This window comes from Sebastes umbrosus, chromosome 11 (assembly GCF_015220745.1).
Source record: "Sebastes umbrosus isolate fSebUmb1 chromosome 11, fSebUmb1.pri, whole genome shotgun sequence".
Taxonomy (NCBI): Eukaryota; Metazoa; Chordata; class Actinopteri; order Perciformes; family Sebastidae; genus Sebastes; species Sebastes umbrosus.
Window position 1 is genome coordinate 27,003,268 of NC_051279.1, and position 24,180 is coordinate 27,027,447.

The 24,180-nt window shown below is 42.3% G+C and overlaps 1 protein-coding gene across 1 annotated transcript in view; it reads left to right on the forward strand.

The window, feature by feature from the left end:
• The window catches only part of LOC119496337 (dolichyl-diphosphooligosaccharide--protein glycosyltransferase subunit STT3B-like), a 64,777-nt gene that overhangs the window by 21,634 nt on the left and 18,963 nt on the right, over positions 1-24,180 (forward strand). Inside the window, exons 2-5 of the mRNA XM_037783557.1 lie at positions 14,971-15,079; positions 17,500-17,787; positions 19,990-20,055; positions 22,555-22,654. Of these exons, the coding sequence (XP_037639485.1) occupies positions 14,971-15,079; positions 17,500-17,787; positions 19,990-20,055; positions 22,555-22,654 (563 nt within the window). The remainder of the gene's footprint in view (positions 1-14,970; positions 15,080-17,499; positions 17,788-19,989; positions 20,056-22,554; positions 22,655-24,180) is intronic.

The window sequence follows — 24,180 nt, forward strand, 5'->3', positions numbered from 1 at the left end:
TCTCTTTCAGCCTGAGAGCCAAATGACAAATAGGACAGGCTTGCCCCAGAAGCCAGACTCATGGAAACATATTGCCTCCTTCATCATGTGGGCAGCCAGCCACCATAGATAGGCCCGTGACCTCTAATTTAGGAAACAAAGCTCCGGGCTTCACAATGACAAACTGCAAACGCTCTACTTACTCTAAATGTATTTGCATCATTTTACCACAATCAGGCCCAGCGTGGCCACATCGACCTACATGTTCCACTGCATTCCATATAGGGAATGGTTATGCTTTGCTTTGCACTCTGATGACTATGATGGCAAGTCTGTCACACAGACGCCCTTCATTAGTATCAATGGCTTACCTTTAGCATGAGGATACATACAGCAGCAACCATTTCCACCGCTAGAGCTCCCGAGAGAAAGAGAGCGGATGAGCGGCCTGCTGCAATATCTTTATGGTCACAGGAAAAGTCAAAGAGAAAGCATATTATTCTCGAAGGAATGATCAGTCACATCATTAATACAGTAAACAAGCAAACCAAGGTTTCATGGTCTGCTTTAAAGAGCTCACAGCACATATACTAACAAACACAGACAGGCCTGCTGCATCTTCTGTATTCCTAAAAAAAAACAACCCATGTCTTTATGGTGGTGTTGCAGAGGCGCCGACACACAGTAGTCACAAAACAGCCGTCCTCGGGCCAAGGCTGCAGCGATATGAAAGGAAATGGACTCATCACTCAGTGGAAAAATATGAAAGACCAAAGCGGATACAGCTCAAAGCCCACCTGCTACCAGAGCACAACATTTAACAAACACAATCTGGACATGTTTCAGACTTTATGGATCACAAAATGGCCAGCAGGATTTTGTTTACCAAGTGAAATTTGTAATGTGAATATCTACGGAGGACGGAACCTGCCAAAATAAAAAAATAAATGAATAAATAAATAAATTACTCAATAAATAAATAAATACGTATGGCATTAAATTGTAGAGAAGGAGGCTAAATAACGCTCCAAACTTGCGCTAAATTTTGGCGAGGACAAACTGTTATGGCCATTTTCAAAGGGGTCCCTTGACCTCTGACCTCAAGGTATGTGAATGAAAATGGGTTCTATGGGTACCCACGAGTCTCCCCTTTACAGACATGCCCACTTTATGATAATCACATGCAGTTTGGGGCAAGTCATAGTCAAGTCAGCACACTGACACACTGACAGCTGTTGTTGTCTGTTGGGCTGTAGTTTGCCATGTTATGATTTGAGCATATTGTTTTATGCTAAATGCAGTACCTGTGAGGGTTTCTGGACAATATTTGTCATTGTCTTGTGTTGCTAATTGATTTCCAATAATAAATATATACATACATTTGCATAAAGCAACATATTTGCCCATTCCCAATGTTGATAAGAGTATTAAATACTTGACAAATCTCCCTTTAAGGTACATTTTGAAAGGATAAAATGTGTGATTAAGTTGAAATTAATTATGATAAAATATTTGAATCCTTTGACAGAGCTAGTGTGACCATATCCTTTGTATTTCCATGTGGTGTACTAAGCACTTAATAACCTGCTCTGACATGCAGAGTGAGTAATGGCACCAAGCCACCAGCTAAGTGGAGGTCAGTTTTTTGTCGTAGCTAGTCAGTTTGTCTCCTCTGACAGCCATGGTGGCAAGTAAAGCTGGAGATTTTGTTCAGCGCCAAGACTCCGCTTTGACTCTTTAATAAAGTGAAAATAGTCATTGAACTCTGAGAACTGCCAGACAACCGTGGGCAGTACACACAGAAGTCAGCTTTGTGCCCTGAAGCCACAGCACTGACAGAGTAGAGAACTTTAAAGCCGCCCACACATGATCAGCAGTAAAATCGCTCTGCGCGCGCTGTGCCATTTTTTTTTTTTTTGTTGAGAGGTACCGCCCAACTAGGCAGAAGTGCCACCCTTGGTGTGGCGCACCGCTTGACATTGCCACCGAGCGCTGCGCTCAAGCTCGGCCATCAGTTAGCGGCTGTAGCAGCTCAAATTCAGCCAGCGAATGATGAATGAGTGGCAATAACCTTGTAAAGCGCTTTGGATAAAGGCACTATATAAATGTCTATGTAGCCATTTATCAATATGAGTTACAGCAGCGAAAAGTCAGAAACTGCGGAGGACCTGCTCTGTTCCTTTGCACTTGGTCTACGTGTGGTCAGTAGGCTTTTCTTATTTCTCCAGAAGCCGTGTGAATAGCCCATGATTCTTCAGTGTGCTGTGTGTGTGCAGTAAATGATAGTCTGCAGAGCAGATCTGTCTCTTCTCCTACGATCTGCTCCTAAGGCACTCAGACGTGGTGAGCAGCTGGTTGGAGAAGCAAAGCAACTCCTCATTAAATAATCATCATGACTGCAACGGGCTGAGACAGTGTTGTTGTTAGGCTGTTAGTGCTTCTGACTGACCAACCAGCACTGCTGAAAAAGAGCTCAAACCAACCCTGTGAACTTCGCTTTCATTAAGGCGTAGCACATGCCCAACTTTGGAGTCAGATTGGGAATTTAACTCTGTTTATGTGACTACAATTTTAAATCTAATATTCCTGAAAAGTCATGCAGTTTTGTTTGGGATTAGCACTCTGAGCATGCATGCCAATACTGGACTTAAATTGTATAAGGTCAAAAAGTTTTGCATCAATACAGTGCAGAACTTTCAGCAGCTCCAAATCCTCGTTGCACCACCTTCCCCTCAGATTGCTGCTGCTTCAGGACCTTTTTTTTTACTTTCTGCAAAACTCCAGAAAGACACTTTTCCTTAATGCATATTTGATGGTGTCTCCTGTCCAGGGGAGAGGCTTATTCAGAGCCTCTCCCCTGGACTGGAGTCGAGGTCTCCCAAGCTAACCAGTCAGCAAGGTAAGCACTTCTTGGATGCTAATGTGTTTCAACTTGGTTTATTTTTCCGATTCTGTTTATCTCCATCCTATTGATTTTCCAGAAACAAGACTCGGTCCAAACCGAGTATATGTCTGGACCGTGTACGGTCAGCCTGTGAATTTGTGGCTAAATTGTTTCACAAATAGTCAGTGGTCATGTCTATAATGTTAAATTCAGCAGTACATGTCCACCGAGGACACTAGGGGCAAAGAACGTATATTGCCAAGAAGTGAAAGTCAATTATTCGTTCCATGTGTAACATCAGCGCCCAGCAGCAAAGACTGAAAGCGACTACCGGACGCCAGTAAAATGTCTAAACACCTAAGAAGTGCTGTACAAAGTGAAACAAAATAATGTCCATTCTATTGTCATATTCTACCAAAATGGCCTGTGTTGAACAACAAAACATTCTAAATATAATCAGTCCAAAATGGCGGCGGCGTCTGTTGAGAAAAAACACCATAGAGTTTGGTCTCTTTGCTTCTAAACTCTTTGACTAGGGGACACGCTGCTCCACTCAACTGGCCGTTCAAGCGGTGACGTACCCTATCGTTGAATGCACCTGATTGGTCCCTGGTTTTCTGCTCGCCGTTTCAAACAGGAAACAACATGGCGGCCTGCTAAACTCTTTGTTATTCTGTCTAAACAATCCACAAAAACTCTACTTCTGACAACATTTTAAGCAAGAACTAGGCTTTATCACTGCTGAATGTCGCTTCCTTTTAGAACCAGATCGCCCAGTTTGACAGCTTGGTCCAAGTTTCGTGGACCGGACACGTCGCGCTGGACAGGCTCATTTGCTTAAAGGACTGTTACCGCTTTTTCATCATTTTGAAAGAGCAACAGCCAATGAGGAAACTCCAACACTCGGCCGACCAATCGTGTAACTTTATCACTGTTACAGACTTTTGTGTTAGTAGGGCTGGCCCTCTGCGGTCCAGCCAACAAATCAGTGTCTCTGTTAAGCAACAGAGGCAGCCCCACATGCTGAAATCTCTGAAAGAATGCACATAGTGGAGTAAAAAAACTGGGAAGGAGAGCAGCCGAAAACCACGGGGGTTCCTACTGCTCTGTTGGGCTACTTGTCAGGCCCCATCTCCACTTTGTGATAAAAGTTTTTCCTCTGTTTGGTTGGGTTTGGGTCAGTAGAACTATTTTGGAGTTCTTCTGCTTCCTCGGGCCAGAAATTGATCAATGGAGCTTTAAGTTTTGAGCTGTTTTCTCATCAGAATCCTCACTCACCCTGCTGGATATTAAAGTCGGGTCGATTTCCAGTTCTGCCGGTCCTGTCTGGTGTACAAGCTTAAACCGGCTGAAGCGGCTTTTGTCATTAGGACACATTCTGGCAAATTAAAAAGTAGCCGACATCAGCAACCTGTGCCGATGGCGTCACAGTGCTAAATCCAACTTGTATTGCATTAGTAATGAACAATATGACAACATTATTAACATAATATTATGTTTGTTAATGAACAGACTAACAGACCCACTAGTGTCTGACAGGCCGTCCGCAAAATACTACCGATCCGAGGCCGGCTCTACACATTTTAACCTTCATCTTTTCTTGTAAAATATCCGGTGTAATCAGTAACACCGGTGTTGTCACGAGTTTTATTAACCGGTGGGAAAATGTCCTCACCCTCACATCCCTAGTGTGAATTCACCTCAGAACCAGACTGGTGCTTTTCTACAAGGAGATTACAAATGGAACGAAGCCATATGGGCCGGAACGGCGAACAAGATAAGGAATCAGATTAACATGACAAGATGAGGGGACCGGTGACCACACTAGTATGCTCCTTTTTTTCAAAGGTTTTTTTCTGTATCTCATCAGTTTCTGAAATGGACTTGAAGTGCAGAGAATCAGACCATGAAATAGGCTACTAACTCAAATGATTTTTTTTTAACACGATTTTTGAGGTGTGCTAGTTTTTGGCAAAAAAATCGTATTCACTGGCTTTACTCTTTTTCAGTTGGTGTTAGAGTTGAACCTTTAACCTGCCAATAATACGCCCTGCTTCTCTGTTTGTCGAACTACACTCCGGGCAGCCATGTTGGTTTGGCTTTAGAGGAGACTTAAAGCAGCTATCCGTGGCACTGGCTCCCCGGATATCTAAAGCAAGTTTTCATTAGAGCTGGCCCTGGGGTAAAATACAAAATGTGCTTCTGTTTCTGGCCACTTGTAAGACCACATGTGATAAAGTATCATCTCTATCCCTTTTTGTCCCTCGCTGCTACTTCCCCTCTCCTGTTGTAGGTGATTTAGAGAATGAATGAGGGTCACCGACGTCCGTGGTAATTTTCACAACTATGATCCCTTATCTTGTCCGCCGCCTCCGAGGTGCAAACTGAGCAGAAGGTTTTGAGGTTGATTTACTTTGGAAATTGTTTGATCTGATTTATTTGACTTATGGAAAGCGTGTTGGTTCGTACCTATATACGCACCCTTGGGTGTTGTTTTTTAATCAGCCAGTCGTACTCCGGTGCAGTCATCCTCATTGTGTCTCCTCGCCTGCCCCCGCTTACCGCAATATAGGATTTGTGGGATTTTGATGAGACATCACCAGATTTTAATAAATGCTTTTGTGTGAGGTCTCTCTCCTCCCCTGGGCTCTAAACCGGCTTAGTTTTCACTCTCTGGCTCCGATTCTCTTCTCTACCAAAACCAAACAAAACCTGGAATGTGGAAGAAGGCTAATTCTTCACACTCCTTTTTCTCTCTATGTCTTTCTCTCAGCTTTCCCTCTCATGCACATCATTTAAAGAGTAACTTCAGTATTTTTCAACCCATGTTTTTGCGTCTAAGTGATTAATGGGGACAACAATTTCTGAAATTGGTCCAGTATTGAGGGAGAGCGCTGTAACAGGCAGCCATGAAACGAGCTGCGAGGGCAGGTGAGCTGCGTCAGTGAAACGTTACGTTCACTAAAAGTGCTTATTTTTTGCCACCGATAGGCTCAGGTTGTTATTATAAAGGCCCGGACACACCAACCCGATATCAAAGAACAAGCAGAGATGAAGGCCGCCTGTTGAGTCCACTCACGTCGCCTTTGTTTCAGCCAAAAATTGGCTCTCGAACACACCGCAAAGACTACAGCTGACGGCCAACTACCACGTACGTTCAGCGCCTGCGTGAGAGGAAATAACTCTCCACACCAGTAGGCGGCGGCAGTCTGTATTCGTCATTCAATAAGGGAAACCAGAAGACCAAGGACGGCGGATATACAAGCTGTAGTCACTTACCACTTAGCTTCATACCAGAAGGCCACGTCGTTGGGAAAATATCCGCGCATTGGAACAATCAGATGAGATGAAGATGAAAAATGAGAAGAGCCTTGTGTTTTTCCCCTATCGACTTTACTCGTTGGTTTGCTTTCCTCACGTCCGTTTCTCTTCTCACACACTGATTTGTTTAAGCTGAACAGCCAATCAGAGTGATTTCTCTCACCGACAGGCTCCGCTGCTGATTCAACATGCCAAAAAACCTCAGACACGGGCAGAATAGAATAGAATAGATTTTTTTCCCACCCCTAGTCTTTATACTGGCTTTTGTGTCTCCTTGCTAAAGACACTTGCTTAATTGTCGTGTGACTCGGATATCACATGAAAAAAACACGAGTCTCTGCTCACTCACCACCCTGTGAGCTCGTTCTTCTGCTCTGATCAGTCTCTCTCCCCGTCAAACATTTCGTATGGCTTTAATTAAGATCGTGAGAACCAGTTTTGCTCCTGGGTTCACTTAAAGCTCTAAGTGCTGTTGTTTCCGTAATGATACACAGGTGTGAACACTGTTGTAATTTATATTTTTTAATAAGCAGCAAAGCCAGATTACACATTCATTACATTTCCATTTTTTTCCTGCTGTGGGGTGTTTTTTTTTGCCTCGCTTCTTTTCTTCCTCTGCTCCACAGCCTCAGCTCACCCACTCCTTCCTCCAGTGGGGGTGAAAAAAAATCAGTTGTGGGCAAAGTCACTTCTTCTAAGCCATGATGATTCAGATATTGAACCATTCTTTTTATTTATTGTAAAATCATTCATGTGTTATTTTTCTATTCCCAAGACTGAAAATAGAGTGTATTTAATATCTTTGGGTTTTGGACTGTTGGTTGGGCAAAACAAGCAATTTGAAGATGCCACCTTGGGCTTTAGGGAATTTTAATGGACATTTTCCACATTTTCTAGACCAAGCAATGAATCATTTAATGGAGAATATACTTCAGCAGATCAATCAATAATGAAAGTAATCATTAGTTGCCGCGCTAGTCCAGACAGATATGCACAGATGTCTTTGTGGTATTTTGTGATATTACATTTGAAGCAGGATGCTTTGTTTGTACTAGGGCTGTCAAAGTTAACGTGATAATTACACATTAACCCAATTAGTTTTAACATCACTAATGTTTTAGTAATTTTTAGGTTGTAGCTCAGTTTTAAAGCTAGAGTGAAGATACTGGCATCATATGAAACTAGAAAACCTCGAATAAACGCTCCAAACCTACACTCAATTTTGGCGAGAAAAAACTGTCATGGCCGTTTTCAAAGGGGTCCCTTGACCTCTGACCTCAAGATATGTGAATGAAAAGGGGTTCTATGGGTACCCACGAGTCTCCCCTTTATGATAATCACATGCAGTTTGGGGCAAGTCATAGTCAAGTCAGCACACTGACACACTGACAGCTGTTGTTGCCTGTTGGGCTGCAGTTTGCCATGTTATGATTTGAACCTAGTTGATACCAATACCAGTGAAATTCCACAATTCTTGATACCCAATTCGATACCCGATTAAAACACAGATTTGTTGTTCCCAGAGTAGCATTATCGGGGACATTTTCTATCATCCCTGGGTTGACAGGACGGCGTTAGTCTTGTTAGTCCTAACTTTACTCTTCCTGCTCCCCTCTACATCCATCTTTACTAATCTCCTGTCTCCTCCTCTCTTCTTCTCTCTCTGTCGATCACATCTCAGCCCAGCCTTCTCAAACATGGACGTCTTCATGGACTGTGAAATTAGGTTTTTACCTAAAATGGGGCCAGTGGAGTTTAGAGATGATGAGAGTGATTTAGGGGACAGATGGAGAAGCAGGAGATGAGGCTGCTCCCATCTCATCGAGCATTCAGAGAGCACTGACCAGTTACACAACATGGCTGCTTTACAAGGATAGGTGAACAAAAAGGTTATTATAGTTTTCTATCTGTTTTACCCTGAGCCTCTGACCCCCTGCCCACTCCACTCTGAACATGTGGTTATCTCTCTCCATCCTCCAGCAGTATGAGGCTCAGAATACTTTGGCCTGCTGCCCTGTGACTCCTGCCTCCAGTCCTGTGATGGTATGAAACTATGGCTGCCTGTGCCAGCTCAATCTTCCTCTCAGGGATAATACATATCTGTTTGTCTCATCCTGACCCAATGTTGAGCTAGTTAGTTTAATGGTCCTTCTCAGACAGAGCTTATAGCAATACAGCGTTCTGTGTATCACACCCACCATTAGAAAAATAAATAATTGAAGTACTTTTCCCAGGAGTCCAGGCTGACTGTTGAAATATACTGTTACTATTTTGGTATGCTCAACAGTATGGTGACTTTCTTTTCACTCAGTGTTACAAAGTGGTCATGTTCCTTCCCTGTATTTAGGACAAAGAAATGCTGTGAACAAAAGCAACTTTGTTTGGCAATAATGGCTAGAAAAAGCTATATATGAACCTCCAAGTTATTGGCAGCTAATCATCTACTGCTGTGTGATGTTAAAGGTCCAGTGTGTAGGATTCAGGGGGATCCAATTGCAGAAATGAATATAATATAACTATGTTTTCATTAGTGTATATCACCAGAAACTAAGAATCATTGTGTTTTTGTTAGCTTAGAATGAGTCCTTCATATCTACATAGGGAGCAGGTCCTCTCCACAGAGTCCGCCATGTTGCTCCGCCATGTTTCTACAGTAGCCCGGAATGGACAAACCAAACACTGACTCTAGAGACTCTAGTAAAGTTTTCCTCTTCAGGCTGGGTTAATGACCCATTTGCCCATAGTTATAAATGGATCGAGCTACATTACATTTATTTAGCTGACGCTTTTATCCAAAGTAACTTACAATAAGTACATTCAGCCATATACAAGTGCAAGAATCATGCAAGTACATCAACTTTATCAAATATGCGGCTCCACTTCAAATGCTACATTTAGAGAGTATAAAGAAAGAGAGAGCGAGAGACGGAGGACTATTATTTTTTTATGGGCCAAGGTGCAGTCTGAACAGATGAGGTTTCAGTCGGAAAATGTGTAGAGTTTCTCCTGTCCTGATGTCAATGGAATGAAAATATGGATTTGAAGGATTGGATGGGGGTAAGGAGAGCCATCTCAGTGTCACAGAAGCTGTGGTGAATGATGCTAAACGTCACGCCGACTCGTCCTCCTTTACAGCCTCGTTGTGTATACTCAACGTTCATGTGACCGTGGCGTAGTTCGTTTATAGCTTAACGTTAGCTTTTTTATTTCTGGCGATTGCATTCACGCTTCAAAAATCCTAAAAGTGGCTTTCATTTGTGAAGATTGTCTTATGAAACAAAACGTGTAAGTGTCGTAAACGTCACATTTACTTTTTGTCGAGGGAACCAGGGCGATGCTAATTTCCTGGTTGGCCTACAAAAATAAGTCAACCTTGGAGCACTCTATAGTCACAAGTCAAAAGAAGTTAACGTGTTTTAGGTGTTCATTGTCTGGGAGGCTTCATTGTTAGTAGGCAGTACACATTCATCTTAGCTCTGTTAAGTTTGTGTCCTTCAATCTTAACGTTGCCCGTCAGGATCCACAACACTTTATTTATTTTGGAACATTTTGTGTAAATATCTTTGCGTGCATGTCTTTTATTTGTGTGCACATCAGCCCCTGTGTTCATACAGTTATTTAGCTGTGTGTGTGTGTGTGTGTGTGTGTGTGTGTGTGTGTGTGTGTTTGTGATGGAAGTGTGCAGCTGTGCGTTAGTCTCTTTGATGCCACCTCCTGTCATCTCCTCAGAGCTGTGTGTTTATCAGTCTTCCCGTGTCGGGCTTCCACACACACACACACACACACACACACCATCTGAAACCAGCGGGGAGCACGCTCACCCTGCAGAGGCTGCCTCTGCCTTTCCCGTCCTTGGAAGAGATAGTCGTATACGGGTCATTAAAGGGTGACTCAGCCCTCAGTTCGGCTGCTCGTTGGCCATCTGCCATGTGTTAAAGATGCAGCGGAGCAATTGTCAGTGTGCACACGGGGAAGAGAAAGGCTTGGCAAAGGAGCTTGTTATCAGACATGATAAAGCAGTGTGGCAAGTCCTAAATCTAACGTCACCCTGTCCTGATCAGAAGACCAACATATATAAAGGGTGCTTTTTTTAGCCATATATGAGACCTCACTTCTCATCACTTACACCCCCAACCTCGCCACTGCACTGCAGCAGTTACAAATCACCAAAGGGTAACCTGCAAAAAACGGGCCACTACAGTTACTGTTAAGGTAAAATTACATGTTCGCCCCGAGGAATTTATGATTCAAATTCAGCTCAGAGATATGCGTCACACTGATTTTCTATATGCAGTGGCAGGCTGCTACAAGTGTTGCCATGGTGATTAGTCCAATAGATGCTTGCATTTTTTATTTTTCATTCACTGCTGGAGCGTGCGCCCCCTGGGGGGCCAGGGAGTGCGTTACACTGAGCCCACACAGGGGCCCTGTGGTAGAATAGATTTACCTCGGCACAGTGAAGCTTTCAGCTGTATCTCTGAATTATTTACAGACTTTAATTTGTCTAATGACAGAGAATGATTGGTGTTTTTGCTGCAGCGCTTTGCTTCCCGAGACGTATTCATATTTAACCCAGAAAGCTGCTGCTGATGGAAGCTTTTGGATTTGAGGCTGTACAAAATCTCTCATGCATTGTCAGCAATATATTTAAGTGAAAAACGTTGAAGAAAACAGCCCATTGGTTTCTCTCTGTGGGATTAAACAAATGGCCATCTGAATATATTCTACATCCTATATATACATTGTATATTTGCTTTATTAGTTTATCTTCCAGGCACGTAGGGGTGTGCCTGACAGAAGTAGAACACTATGTGCAGTCCCTGGCTGAGTATTATATTACTCTGAACTCCTCACTTGGTTTCATACCCTATAGGGAGGCTTCGATGAGGCCTTTTAGGACCAATACTGATCACTGATTTAATATAATTAGAAGAGGCCCGATCTATTACTGATCCATCGGTTTCTGGTCGCCCTCTACTCCACAAACAGGCATTCTAGCACCTCTTTTACACTCACACTGTTAAAACCTGGAGAATATTTTGTAGTTGCCATTAGGGATGTTAATAATCAACCGTTTAACCGCTAACCGACATTAAGAATTTTAACCGATTTAATGATTTACAAAGGCAGGAATTCTGCAGAGGTTCACAAACAAGCCCCAAAAAAATAGCAAAATTTAATTATTTCACTATGTCTACACACTGACCTTTTATACGGTAATAGGGATGTTAGTAATTAACTTGCCAACCGCCTTCACTTTAATCAGCGGGCGGCTGGCAAGAAAGACAAGGGAGCTTGGCTCGGGTCTTGAGGAGTTGTAGCATTTATTCACCGAGAAATAAACTATACAAACACTGCTACAGTTACGTTCACAGCTGTAACGCCACCGACAACCCCACACACAGCGCCGCAACACATACACACACGGTCTGTCGGACACTCGCTAACGTTACGCTGGGTTGACAAGAGTACACCGTCGTCATACACACACGCTCTGTCTCTCGACCGGACTCGCTAAAGTTACGCCGAGCTCACTGAATACGCCAGGCAGACAAACAGCTGACAACTTCGCAGCTAAACTAAATGATGTGGTGGAGACTAACGTAGCTGCAGGTGTCCACGACAATACATGCAGCGTCACGTCTACTACAGTAACTCTCTCACGGACGGGTGAACTGGGGACTCCGTTGTCTAATGTGCTCATACACTGCAGCTGGCAATGAATGATGGATTTAACCAGCTGGGCGGCTTGTTAGGCACTAAAACGACAGCATAGCTGCATGCAACGTACTAATATTGTCGGTTAACGGTTAATAATCGGTTAACGAGGGTCGGCTATCAGTTAGAAAAAGATTCTAAATTAGCACCCCTAATGCAGACTACAAGCATTTGTTTGGCAGTTGGAGTCAATTTCATGTCCTTGTCTGGCTCAAGAATGTTAGTTAGCCAATTTCTGGTGAGTTTGTACATGAAAAGAGCTTCCTTGTGTTTTAATGAGCTGAATCCCATGGGGGTTGAGACAGAATATGGCTTCGTCTCAGACCCAGGCTGGAAAAGGTTTAAGAGCCCATCACCCAGAGAGTTACGTGTGGGTAGTGAGTGTTTCTTCTGTCCACTGTCCACACTTTAGATATTGCTCTCTTTCTGGGACCGTGATGTGAAAGGAAAACGAGAGGTAGTCTGTCAATACACCAAAAACACAATGGATTGTGTGTGTGTGTGTGTGTGTGTGTGTGTGTGTGTGTGTGTGTGTGTGTGTGTGTGTGTGTGTGTGTGTGTGTGTGTGTGTGTGTGTGTGTGTGTGTGTGTGTGTGTGTGTGTGTGTGTGTGTGTGTGTGTGTGTGTGTGTGTGTGTGTGTGTGTGTGTGTGGGCACTTTTTCTCTCCCCTCTTTTCTCAATCAAATAACTGAGCCTCAAGAGTGAGCATGAACACCCGTGCACATACTCTCAATCTAGCACTCACTCCTAAGGGGGCTGAGCAAGCCATATGCTGCAATCCCTCCATCAAATTCCTGTTTTTCATGAAGGGACAGTTTCCATTGAGCACTTAAATACTTGTGGAAAAGCTCTGGGGACGAGCAGACTGACTGCTTGTGTATCAGCACAGTCTGTCTGAAGGCTGGATGCAGGGTTCGTACAATAGCTGCACTCCATCTACCGGGCCCATCTAATTACAGACGAGGTTGTAGTCGGATTGTTCCTCTTAAAGTCTCGGTGGCTGTAAACAACTTGAGAAATAGAAGACGGTGAAGGTAGAGTGCGAGGAAGGAAGGGCAAATGGAGCCCACGGGGAGTTATTTTCCTGGTGATTTTTGTTCTTTGTTTCTTTTCGGGGTGTCTAAGAGAAAATGCCAATAAAGCCTTGTGTCTACTCCGCCGTTAGCTGAGGTTGCAGTTGTTTGCGGAGGTGTGAGAATGTGCTGTTTCCCAACAATCTGTCAATTAACAGTGAAGGTTTTTCCAGCCTTTCACCGTGCTTCTCTGATTCCTCTTCCCCTGTAGACCTGACCTGACATGAACTGACTGTCAATGAATACATGTATTTATGATCCCTCCCCTCACACTATAGGCCTTTCAGTCAGATACAGTGCAAACCTCTCTGTGCTGATGGCGTCTCAAGAACCAAACTGTAAATTGCTTGAATGCTGAGTTACAGCCAGTATCACAGTCTAGTTTTATCTGTACTCTTTACTCCAATACATTCTAAACTCAAAGTTTTACACACTGTGGTACGATGAAGTTCTCACCGGCGGATACAAACATCACAGTACTTTTAACTAGGGCTGTCAATCTATTAAGATATTTCATTGCAATTAATCCCATGATTGTCCATAGTTAATCAGGATTAATCGTAACTTAATCACACATTTTTTATCTGTTCAAAATGTACCTTAAAGGGAGATCTGTCAAGTGTTATTATGGTGTTAATTTTGACAGCCCTAATAGCAATACTATTCGCCATTTTCAGTTTTAAACATCTCTCTTGTTGTCACATCTATAGTACTTGCAGCTGCTTGCTAGCTGTGGCACAGATGTCACCAGGACTTTCAGGGAACTTCTGTATCCCTTCTCTCTTCAGGCCTGTTATAACTTCATCCTCAGTCTTGTCAGTTTGCTGGTAGAAGTTATTCTACGGTTCTTCATGTTGATATTATTTCATCAGTTTGCCTCTATGGTATTGCAACTCTGAAATCTTCTCCATGCTGTGACTTTGCTGTGACACAGTCATAACTTTCAACCCTGCTCATAGCTGGGACTTTGTAGTTTCTTTGTGTTGTGTCTTTTCAGCTCTGCAACTTTTAAGTTCTGTTAAATGCTCAAAGTTGGAGCTTGTGTGATGTCGACGTTTCCTCAGCCAGCTCGGTTGGTGCACCGTGTTTGTACTTTTCCTACTTTTTTCTGCTGTGTGTTTAGCAGAGCAAGAGTGACTTGGTCCACCCACAACCGGTCAGCAGAGCTGCTTTATTAGCTGTCTTGTTGCTCTGCAGTTTACCCTGTAAGAAGAATGTTTTTCAGTTTCTTACTTGAGGGCTGAAGGAAAGCTAATATGCTAACGTGAACTTGTGGGCTGCATGTGGTTACCTTATGCTGTGTTCACATCAAATGCAAAGCAAATTTTTGCATTGTGTTACTCGTGCGAGTTTGACTTACATTTATACACACAGTTTTGTCCGGTCTCTGTACAAATATGAGGTGCAATCGTAGAGCTCTGGGTGCCACTCAGACGGCTACAATATTTTTTTCCTCCATTTCTGATTCAACGTCAGTACATCAGTGACGACAGGTGGAGAATCTCAACGCTTTTACGACAAAGCGAATTCCGCGAATTTGCGTCCATTTGCATCTTTGCTTTGACTTTGTATGTAATTGCGCTGTGCGAAACGTTTTGTTTTGCGTTTAGTGTGAACACACCATAAATCATCTAGTAATTTTCAGAGATGGAACAGGAACATTCACACTAGGACATTGGCCTTAGGACATCAGGCAAACACAAACAAGTTTGTTTGAAGTGCACCTAAAGTTAAGTGTACACCTAAAAAATCTACTCAAAAAGTGTTTGTGTGTGTGTGGATTAAAAATATAAGTGCTGCAGTTGGACAAATTTGCATTAAATCAATTTTGATTCACTTTATGCTGAAGGTTGAATGGTTTGATTGAAGTTGAGTGACAGTTCTGGTAAAACCTAAAGTCAGACCAGAGTTTACTCACTTCAATGAGACACTAGTGTCCTGTGTAGCTGCCTGTCTGACGACCTCCTCTCTCTGCCTCTGTCTCAATGTTACAGGTTCAACTACAGGTCCACTCATCATCTCACCACCAACGGCTTCTATGAGTTCCTCAACTGGTTTGACGAAAGAGCATGGTACCCTCTGGGCAGGATAGTAGGGGGCACGGTGAGTGTTTCTCAACATAAACAGTATTCGTGTGCGTGCGTGCGTGCGTGCGTGCGTGCGTGCGTGTGTGGGAAATACCTTCTGCCTCAGCCCCATCCTTTTTTGTCCTTATTGCTCAATAGTCACATTACTGTGATGGATCGTCAATCATCCTCTTAAACTCAATCTCAGCTACACGTCTCACACACTCGGTAAGCATAGCTGGATGGTTGAACAGCTCCTGGGGGAGAGGCAGGGAGTTAGCAGGGAGCACTCATACAACACATAAAGTAGATCCGTCTTCATAATAGCCAAAGGACAGACCGACTGGGGTCACTTTTAACACGTCATTACACTACAACTCATCTCTGAATGCCGATCTCCTCCTCTATATTTACATCTCTCTGTGCGATCTCTCTATATGGGTTGATGAATGGAGAGCCATTGTTGGGCTAATCTGTTCTCCAGAGTGCACTTACTGTAGGATATTCACATCAGCTTTTTAGTATGTTGTTTTGACTTTGAAGTAGGGGTGTGAATCACAAGTTTCATCACAGTATGATATTATATAGATTCTCCGGACAATACGATATTCGCGGATATGACAACGCCTGCCACGATACGATTTTGATTCAATTCAGGGGCCTGCGCTCAATATGAGACAAGGTCATATGCCCATTCAACACAATCAGTTACTTTTATATAGGGCTGGCCCAATTTTTGGGCTTCGAAGCCTGGGTGAGAAATATTCGAAAGTATTTGAAGCTTTGCGGAACAGCACGGTGCAGCAGGCTGACATGTTCTTCTATCTCATTTCAAAATAAAGGCGCATCTTAAAGATGATATGTATTGATGTTTTCTCTTTGCATCTGTGATATTAGATCGTTGACCATTGTATCAATACATCGATCCAGATCGATGAATCGTCACACCTCACTTTGAAGCAACCCTTTTGCATTACGTCATTGGAAAGAAATAAAGGACAAAGATGATTCTCTACATAGGAACCTGCAGTATTATGCTACCACTCAGTCTCACCTTTTATTGTAGTGTTTAATATTGAAAAATTGGATTAAACAGTTTATTTTATTTTTATTTGGAAAAATGTTAACATGAAGTACCCAACTGCAAATAATAGTTGAAGTTTCCATTTCTCACTTTGATTTGGACTTTTTCTTAACTCTGTTTACTTCGGCTTTGCTGTCATCCTCAATATAAAGAAAACTTAAGTATGTTTTTTTTCAAATAACAAGTCAGCAGATTGTTTCGTGTGTAGGAAATTCAGTAACATTTGCTGTCATCAGAACTTTGGCTGTCGAGCTGATGATGCAGGCTGGTAAAAGCACATCTTTTGTGAGCTAGCAGCAAGCTCGTAATGTGATTGTTGTTTTTTTTCTACTGTCGGATTGCTCATTCAAGCTGTTAATGATTTGCAGTCGCAGAAACTGGAAAGATGCATAAAGCAGCATTTTCAGTTGTTCAGAACTCTTGCTGGCTTGTCAATATTGGTGCTCTTCTCATCACATCAAATGCATATTACATGGGGGAGAGATGAAAACAAGATCTTTTTTTTAGCTATTCAGACTTTATTAATAATTAGAGCTGTCAATCGATTAAAATATTTGATTGCGATTAATCGCTTGACTGTCCATAATTAATCACAAATTAATCACATTTTTAATCTGTTCAAAATGTACCTTAAAGAAAGATTTGTCAAGTATTTAATACTCTTATTAACATGGGAGTGGGTAAATATGCTGCTTTATGCAAATATACGTGTATATATATATATACATATATATTATTGGAAATCAATTAACAACACAACTCAATGCCCTCACAGGTACTGCATTTAGCATAAAAAATATGCTCAAATCATAACATGGGAAACTGCAGCCCAACAGGCGACAACAGCTGTCAGTGTGTCAGTGTGCTGACTGGACTATGACTTGCCCCAAACTGCATGTGATTATCATAAAGTGGGCATGTCTGTAAAGGGGAGACTCGTGGGTACCCATAGAACCCATTTTCATTCACATATCTGGAGGTCAGAGGTCAAGGGACCCCTTTGAAAATGGCCATGACAGTTTTTCCTCGCCAAAATTTAGCGTAGGTTTGGAGAGACATTTACCTCCTTTGTGACAAGCTAGTATGACACGGTTGGTACCAATGGATTCCTCAGGTTTTCTAGTTTCATACCAGTATCTTCACTCTAGCTATAAAACTGAGCCTGTTACAACCTCTGGAAGATCAATTGCGTTAATGCGTTAAAGAAATTAGTGGCATTAAAACGAATCTGCATTAACGCGTTATCGCGTTAACTTTGACAGCCCTATTTATAATACTTGACTCTTAGAAAAATCTACAGAAGCATTAGCTTTGGGTTGCCTGCATAATTTCTTCCCTCACCCTCCCATCTGTTTCCCTTCCTCCTCCTCTAGGTCTACCCAGGCCTGATGGTCACGGCGGGCCTCATCCACTACGTGCTCAACCTGCTGAATATCACCGTCCACATCCGGGACGTGTGTGTGTTTCTGGCTCCGGTGTTCAGCGGCCTGACCTCCATCTCCACCTTTCTGCTGACCCGGGAGCTGTGGAACCAGGGGGCGGGGCTGCTGGCGGCCTGCTTCATCGCCATCGTCCCCGGCTACATCTCCCGCTCCGTGGCCGGCTCCTTCGACAATGAAGGCATTGCCATCTTTGCCCTGCAGTTCACCTACTACCTCTGGGTACGCCTATACATACTTTATTAGGCTTTAGTCCTGGCTGTCCATTATGTTGCTATTTATAACAGCTCTCAGCGCTGTTTCAGACGGCTGCTCTTTGGTAGAAGTCGGGGAATAAAGTGAAATAGTCAGGCTGCGACACTGTTTTTTCTCCTACAATTACTTAAAGCTGCAATAATCTATATTTCATATTTACAATGATTCAAATGACTGTGTTTAATATGAAAGTAGTAACGAGTTAGTAGCAAGAAGTTATTTTCAGTCGACACAGATGCTGCAGTAGTGGTTGCCAGGAGCAATTAACTTGTATAGCTGTGTTGATCTCATCCACACTAGTTGCCATTTTTAGGCAATTTATCCGTCACCATTATTCCGACTGTAGCACAAAGAAGATCCGAGGTCTACAAAGCCATGATTGGCACAGTTGTTTTTCAAATGGGGAAACCCTTTTCAGGAAGCTGAAACTGAACAATAAAGGTGCAGAGATTCAGAGATCTAAGTTTGAAATTTGAAGTTACATAGCACTTTAGAAAGCAAACAGGTTTTGCACCAAAGTGCTTCACACAGACAGAAATATATGCATACACATGCAAGCATGGAGACATACAGTATGTGCATACATCTAACTACGGGAACAATTTCCCTCAGCTAAAGGCACCTCTCAGCCTTTCTAAGCTTTAGTTGTTTTGTATTTTCCAGCTCACTATTTCTCTCTCATTAACCTCGTTTCCAGCCACAGCAGGCGGCTGTTTTCTGTGATAGATCTCCGATAAATCCACTGTACTCTACCCGCCCAGCACCAAATGGCAGACGGACACATTTAGCGGCTAGCTGGTGAATATAGAGGATCATCTAGCAGCTAAAGACCCAGTTTTTCTCAAGATTTGGTTGTGGAGCCCAAACCAGAGCTAAAAGGAGAGGGAATATTTTTACTTTAGTCAGCGGTGCCGAAACACAGCTCCATAACGAAAGCTGGCGCTTCTTCGTATCTGCTAGATGTGTAAATAGCAAATTATTTGCTATCATGTTTGCTATAACAACTTGTTAAGGTGATAATCTTACAGATGCAGTGTTTTCAGCTGGTTTCGCTGCCCCTCAAGTAGCTAGAAAATCAATTAATTCAGATTTAGTAAGGAACCTAACAGATTTTTACTGCTGAAAGTATGAAGTTAAACGTCAATGTAAAACTAGATAAAGGAAAATGTTAGGAGAAAATGCCTTAATAGCTTTACAAGGTCACCTAATGAATGTGAAGTGTTGATTTAAGACATTTCATTTTAGGAGCAGATAAACCAACTTGCAAATAGATTTTATTTTAACCAGGGTAGTTTCACTGACCACATTTACCATATTTTATTGTCACAAAAGATGTCTCCGTGTCTCATTCATGATGCGCATTAAAGTCCGTAGATAGACATAACATATGATCTTTTTTTTTTCCTTTAACCACAGATGTCTCTATCTGCTTCTACATTTATTCATCCCTCAGTGGTTTGTGTATGTAGCTATATGGGTTAATGTTATTCTTAGCGAACATGATCAACTACAACACTCCTTGTATACCACTGAGACTTAAAGAAGGAATCCACTATCCCAGAAACCCTGAAGTTACTGTTAATTGATGGTAAGTATAGACGAGGAATAGCCTTGTTCAGGTTAACATTAAGCCTTGTTTCTATACTCTGCATTTTAAACAGTAAGTAACAATATTATTATAAATCACACAGGATAGACTTTAATAATAGTCTCCAGTGTTTGCTTCCCCTCTACCCGTTTGTGTCTCTCTCTCTCTTCCTCTTTCATACACCTCAACTTTCCTTCTCTCTCTCTTGTCTCCTTCCATCCACCACATCTCATTGGCTCAGCTCCTCCATTTATCCAATCATCATCCAGCCAATAACAGCGTCTCCCGCCCGTTCCTTCGTTAAGTCAGGGCTCGTTGGCCTCGTTAAGCCCTCGTTAGCTGCTCCTGTGTTCTGTGCCGGGGAAGGTAAAGATGTGTAGGACACGGTGCTCTGCTTTGTGCAGGTCATTAAAGAGGGAAACATGATGAATAATTCAGACAGTCGTGTTGGGTAAGCAGCAAATCCTCGAGGAAAAATAGCGAACCGAGCGTCTCAGCTTAATGGAAGCAGTTGATGTAGATTTGACTGTGTGTGTGTGTGTTTGTGTGTGGTGGTTAATGCTCTGTTATGTAAACTGCAGGTGAAGTCGGTGAAGACGGGATCTGTCTTCTGGGCCATCGGATGCTGTCTCTCCTATTTCTACATGGTGAGAACACACACACAAAAAATGTTTGTTATATATTTTACGTTCTGGGCCTGTTACGGTAATTATGTTATCGACTTATCGTACGATATATGGACATGATGACCTCGATCATTCTACAGTAATCGACTTATAATACGATATATGGACATGATCTCGATCATTTTTATGTTATTATCTTATAATACAATATATGGACATGACCTCGATAATTTTTATGTTATCGTCTTATAATACGATATATGGACATGATGAGATCATTTTTATGTTATCGACTTATCGTACAATATATGGACATGACCTTGATCATTTTAAAGTTATTGATTTATTGTACGGTATATGGACATGATGACCTCGATCATTTTAAAGTTATCGACTTATCGTACGATATATGAACATGACCTTGATCATTTTAAAGTTATTGTTTGATCGTACGATAGATGGACATGACGAACTTGATCATTTTAAAGTTATTGACTTATTGCACAATATTTGGACTTGAAATATCTTTTTTTTTGTGTGATATCAGCTTATCGTACGATATATGTTGCCAGAATAAACAGGAAGTTTTTTTTGTAAGCGAGTACTTGCATAATTATGCTATTATATTATCATTATATCAGTGGCATAAAATGGTCCTTAAAATGACAATATTACATTGTAAGTAGTAGCATCATGACAGGCGTAGTACATTCATGTCCCAAACCTAACCCTAATGCTAACGTCAATAAACACAAACCTGAGTCATAAACTAGAGGGAGAGCAATGCGTACATCACACTCACTGACTCTGAAACACAGAAGCAACCAAATGGAGCATTTTATGCCCATCAAACTTTTGTTACCGAAAGCCATTCTCATCAGACCAAAACAGAACCTGTTTCCCTGACTCACCTATCATTCAGCCAGACTGTGATGAATCATATGAACGCCTCCCGCTATAAGCTGTGACACATTTTCTCTGGCAGCTGCTCGCCGACCGGGAGTTACACGACACTTTTGAGACAATAAGCACAAAGCTTGAAAAGAGGTGCATGTGTGCGTCTGTTATACTTAACACGTGTGCCCGGTGTGTGTATGCGTGTGCTTTTGAGGGTTTTGGGACCGACAGCATAATCTAAATTGCAGTCTTAGCGCTGTAGCTCATAATGATTTCACAGTTCTCAGGTGGGCCGTGCAGCTTTGTGCCCTCCTCATGTTTCAACCTGTCTCATTATAGAAGTGTGTGGTGTGGTGTGGTGTGTATAAGCGAGGAAACACAGCCACCCTTCAGTTCCCAGCCTACAGGGTCACAATACTGATCATCTCCTGCAGTTGAAAGCACTACACAGATTCAGCAGAGGTCAAAATCCCGTTATGACAAGAAGCAGTGAACTAACTATGCATTTGTGCGTTCACTCCTATCTCCTGATTCGATACTATCACGATACTTGGGTGCCGATTCAATATTGTGATTTATTGCGATTTTTGTTAACTTTTTAAACACTAGACCATGGGAAAAAGTGGAATCATACACTTCTAGGGACTTTTACTTTGGAAAATATCTAAATTTATGCAGTAAAAATGTTTGATTTTCAGCATGTATGTAGTCAGAGATGTCCTGAAGTCAAATATATCAGTCATTGTCAGGAATTATTTATTACATTTTTTCCAGCAACCCAAAAATCGAAGAATAAAGACATTTCCCTAAAAAATTAGTGGTATTTTCTTTTTAATTTATGAGGGAGATGTAATGTTTTATACTTCTGGTGAATATAATCCAGTCAATCGTATTTCCATATATATGTTTCGTATATACAGTTCCCTTTGTTAACACCTTATTTTGAAAACCGTCACAGTCACACTTCCTCTAACTTCTCCAAGGTCGTCTCTAGCTCTCCCGTCAGCTCCTTTCTCTTTATAAATTCATGGTCAGCTCCATCGGGGCCGTTTGAATGCATTTAACATAAATGTCAGTATATGGGTGTTCTACAGTTGTAGCGTCGGCCCATTTGACCACGGAGATGAGAGTGACGGCCGGCTTGACCACACGTTACCGCGATACAATAATGTTTCCTGTCCGTGACAATGTTAGCATGCAGCTTTAGCTGTGATGTCTAGCTCTGCTTTTCCTGTCAATGTGTGAAACCCAAAGTGTTTCCATACTTTACTGGATGTGTAGTGTTTACCACTTTGGATTTAACATGTGAGGGTACAGGTCGTATCCACACCGACCCTCCGCCGTTCTCTGCTTTGTTGTTTCGGCTCGCTGCGGTTTGTTTTGGTTGACGGATACGGAACGGATATGACGTCACGTTACTCAGACTACAACAATAAAAGTGGTATCTTCCTTCTACCTCCACATAGACTCAAATTAAGCAAATATTTTGATTCTGGTGTTAAAGAATCAATTTCAAAATCGTTAAAAAAACATCTGTGTGCAGGTGAGTATTGTGTGCGTGCATATTCCAAATTGTTACACCCCTTTCATTAATGACCACTGTTGCTTTTGTTTGTTTCACAGGTGTCAGCTTGGGGCGGTTACGTGTTCATCATCAACCTTATTCCTCTTCACGTATTTGTCCTGCTTCTAATGCAGCGCTTCAGTAGGAGAGTCTACATAGGTGAGACGCAGCACACACGCACGGGCGCACACACACACACACACACACACACACACACACTCACACACTCACACACACACACACACACACACACACACACACACACACTCACACTCACACTCACATGAATACTGTTTATGTTGACATGAATTCAAGGACGTAAACAGAGGGATGCTGCAATTATGCTCGTTTGACATTCAGTGTAGCACATCCAGGATAACATAAAGGGCAGCAGCTACACACACACACAAAGAAAAGCTGTATTTTTTTCTACCTTGAAAAGACTCAGAGCCACGCACATTGATGTGGGGGTACTAACACAGAGTAGCTTGTTATTCGTTGTCATATCTTTACTGTAAAAAACACACCAATAACGAATGATGTTGTGTGTGTAATGAGACGGATATCAGGTTTACACAAATCCCCCAGAGGAGAAGAGAAGGGATACATGATAAAAGTAAGAGAGAGATGGAAAGTGGAAATGCAAGGCAGAAAAAAAAGAAAAAAAAAAGATTAAAGCTGTCTTCCCTTCAAAGAGCTTGCTTCGTCGCGCACTCTGAACTCGCCTCACTGATCATGAATTAAGTCCTGACCCAAGGCTCGCCGCTCCCTACTGACGCCACAGCACTGTATCATTGTTTCAGATCCAAATCAATAACACATACGTACTGTACCAGATCATTATCCTCTGGAAATAATGACGTATCAAAGATGTAAAACAACCGGGGCGAGGTTAACTTGGCAAGAGAGCTGCGAAATGTGGAATCAAAGCAAAGCCATACTGAGGACAAGAACAGAGAGTGAAAGCAGAGAAGACGGGAGATGAGACGGGGTGACTGGTGGATTCTGCGTCCTCAAATAGGATTATTGGCAAAATTAATAATTTAGCATCAGGCTGACTTTGCCATCTTCCTCCTCCGTCCTTATCCCCTCCCCCACCTGTGTCCGTCTCTCTCTGAAGACCAGCACAGTACATCCTGCCTACAGCAGCACGGTAATTGAGTTAGTTCAAAGCTGTAATAGCTCACCGTGTTCTGTGATGCATACCTTGTTCTGTGATTCGGAGTCCAGTCTGTGACCTGCTGTCACACACCAGCCCTCTCTCGCTCCATCCTCCCTTTCTAATAAAGCACAAATACCGTAATGAAATCCAACTGGGATTGCATTATCTCATGAGCAGGGTTGAAAACTTAGAATAGAGGCATCTGATGGATGCCTCTACTTTCTTAACGCCTGGCTGCTGGTTCCCAGTACCGGTTCAGGCCGTCACATCGCTCAGCGTCTACGTTGCAGGTGCCATGAGCCGCCTGCTGGGATACTTTAAAGCCTACATTTGCATAAAGTAAGAATATTTGGCCACTCCCATGTTGATCAGAGTATTAAATACTTGACAAATCTCCCTTTAAGGTACATTTTGAACGGATAAAAAATGTGTGATTAACTTACGATTAATCGAGATAAACTATTTTAATTGATTGGCAGCCATAACTACAACAGCCCTGCATTAAATCCAATCTTCAGTCTTC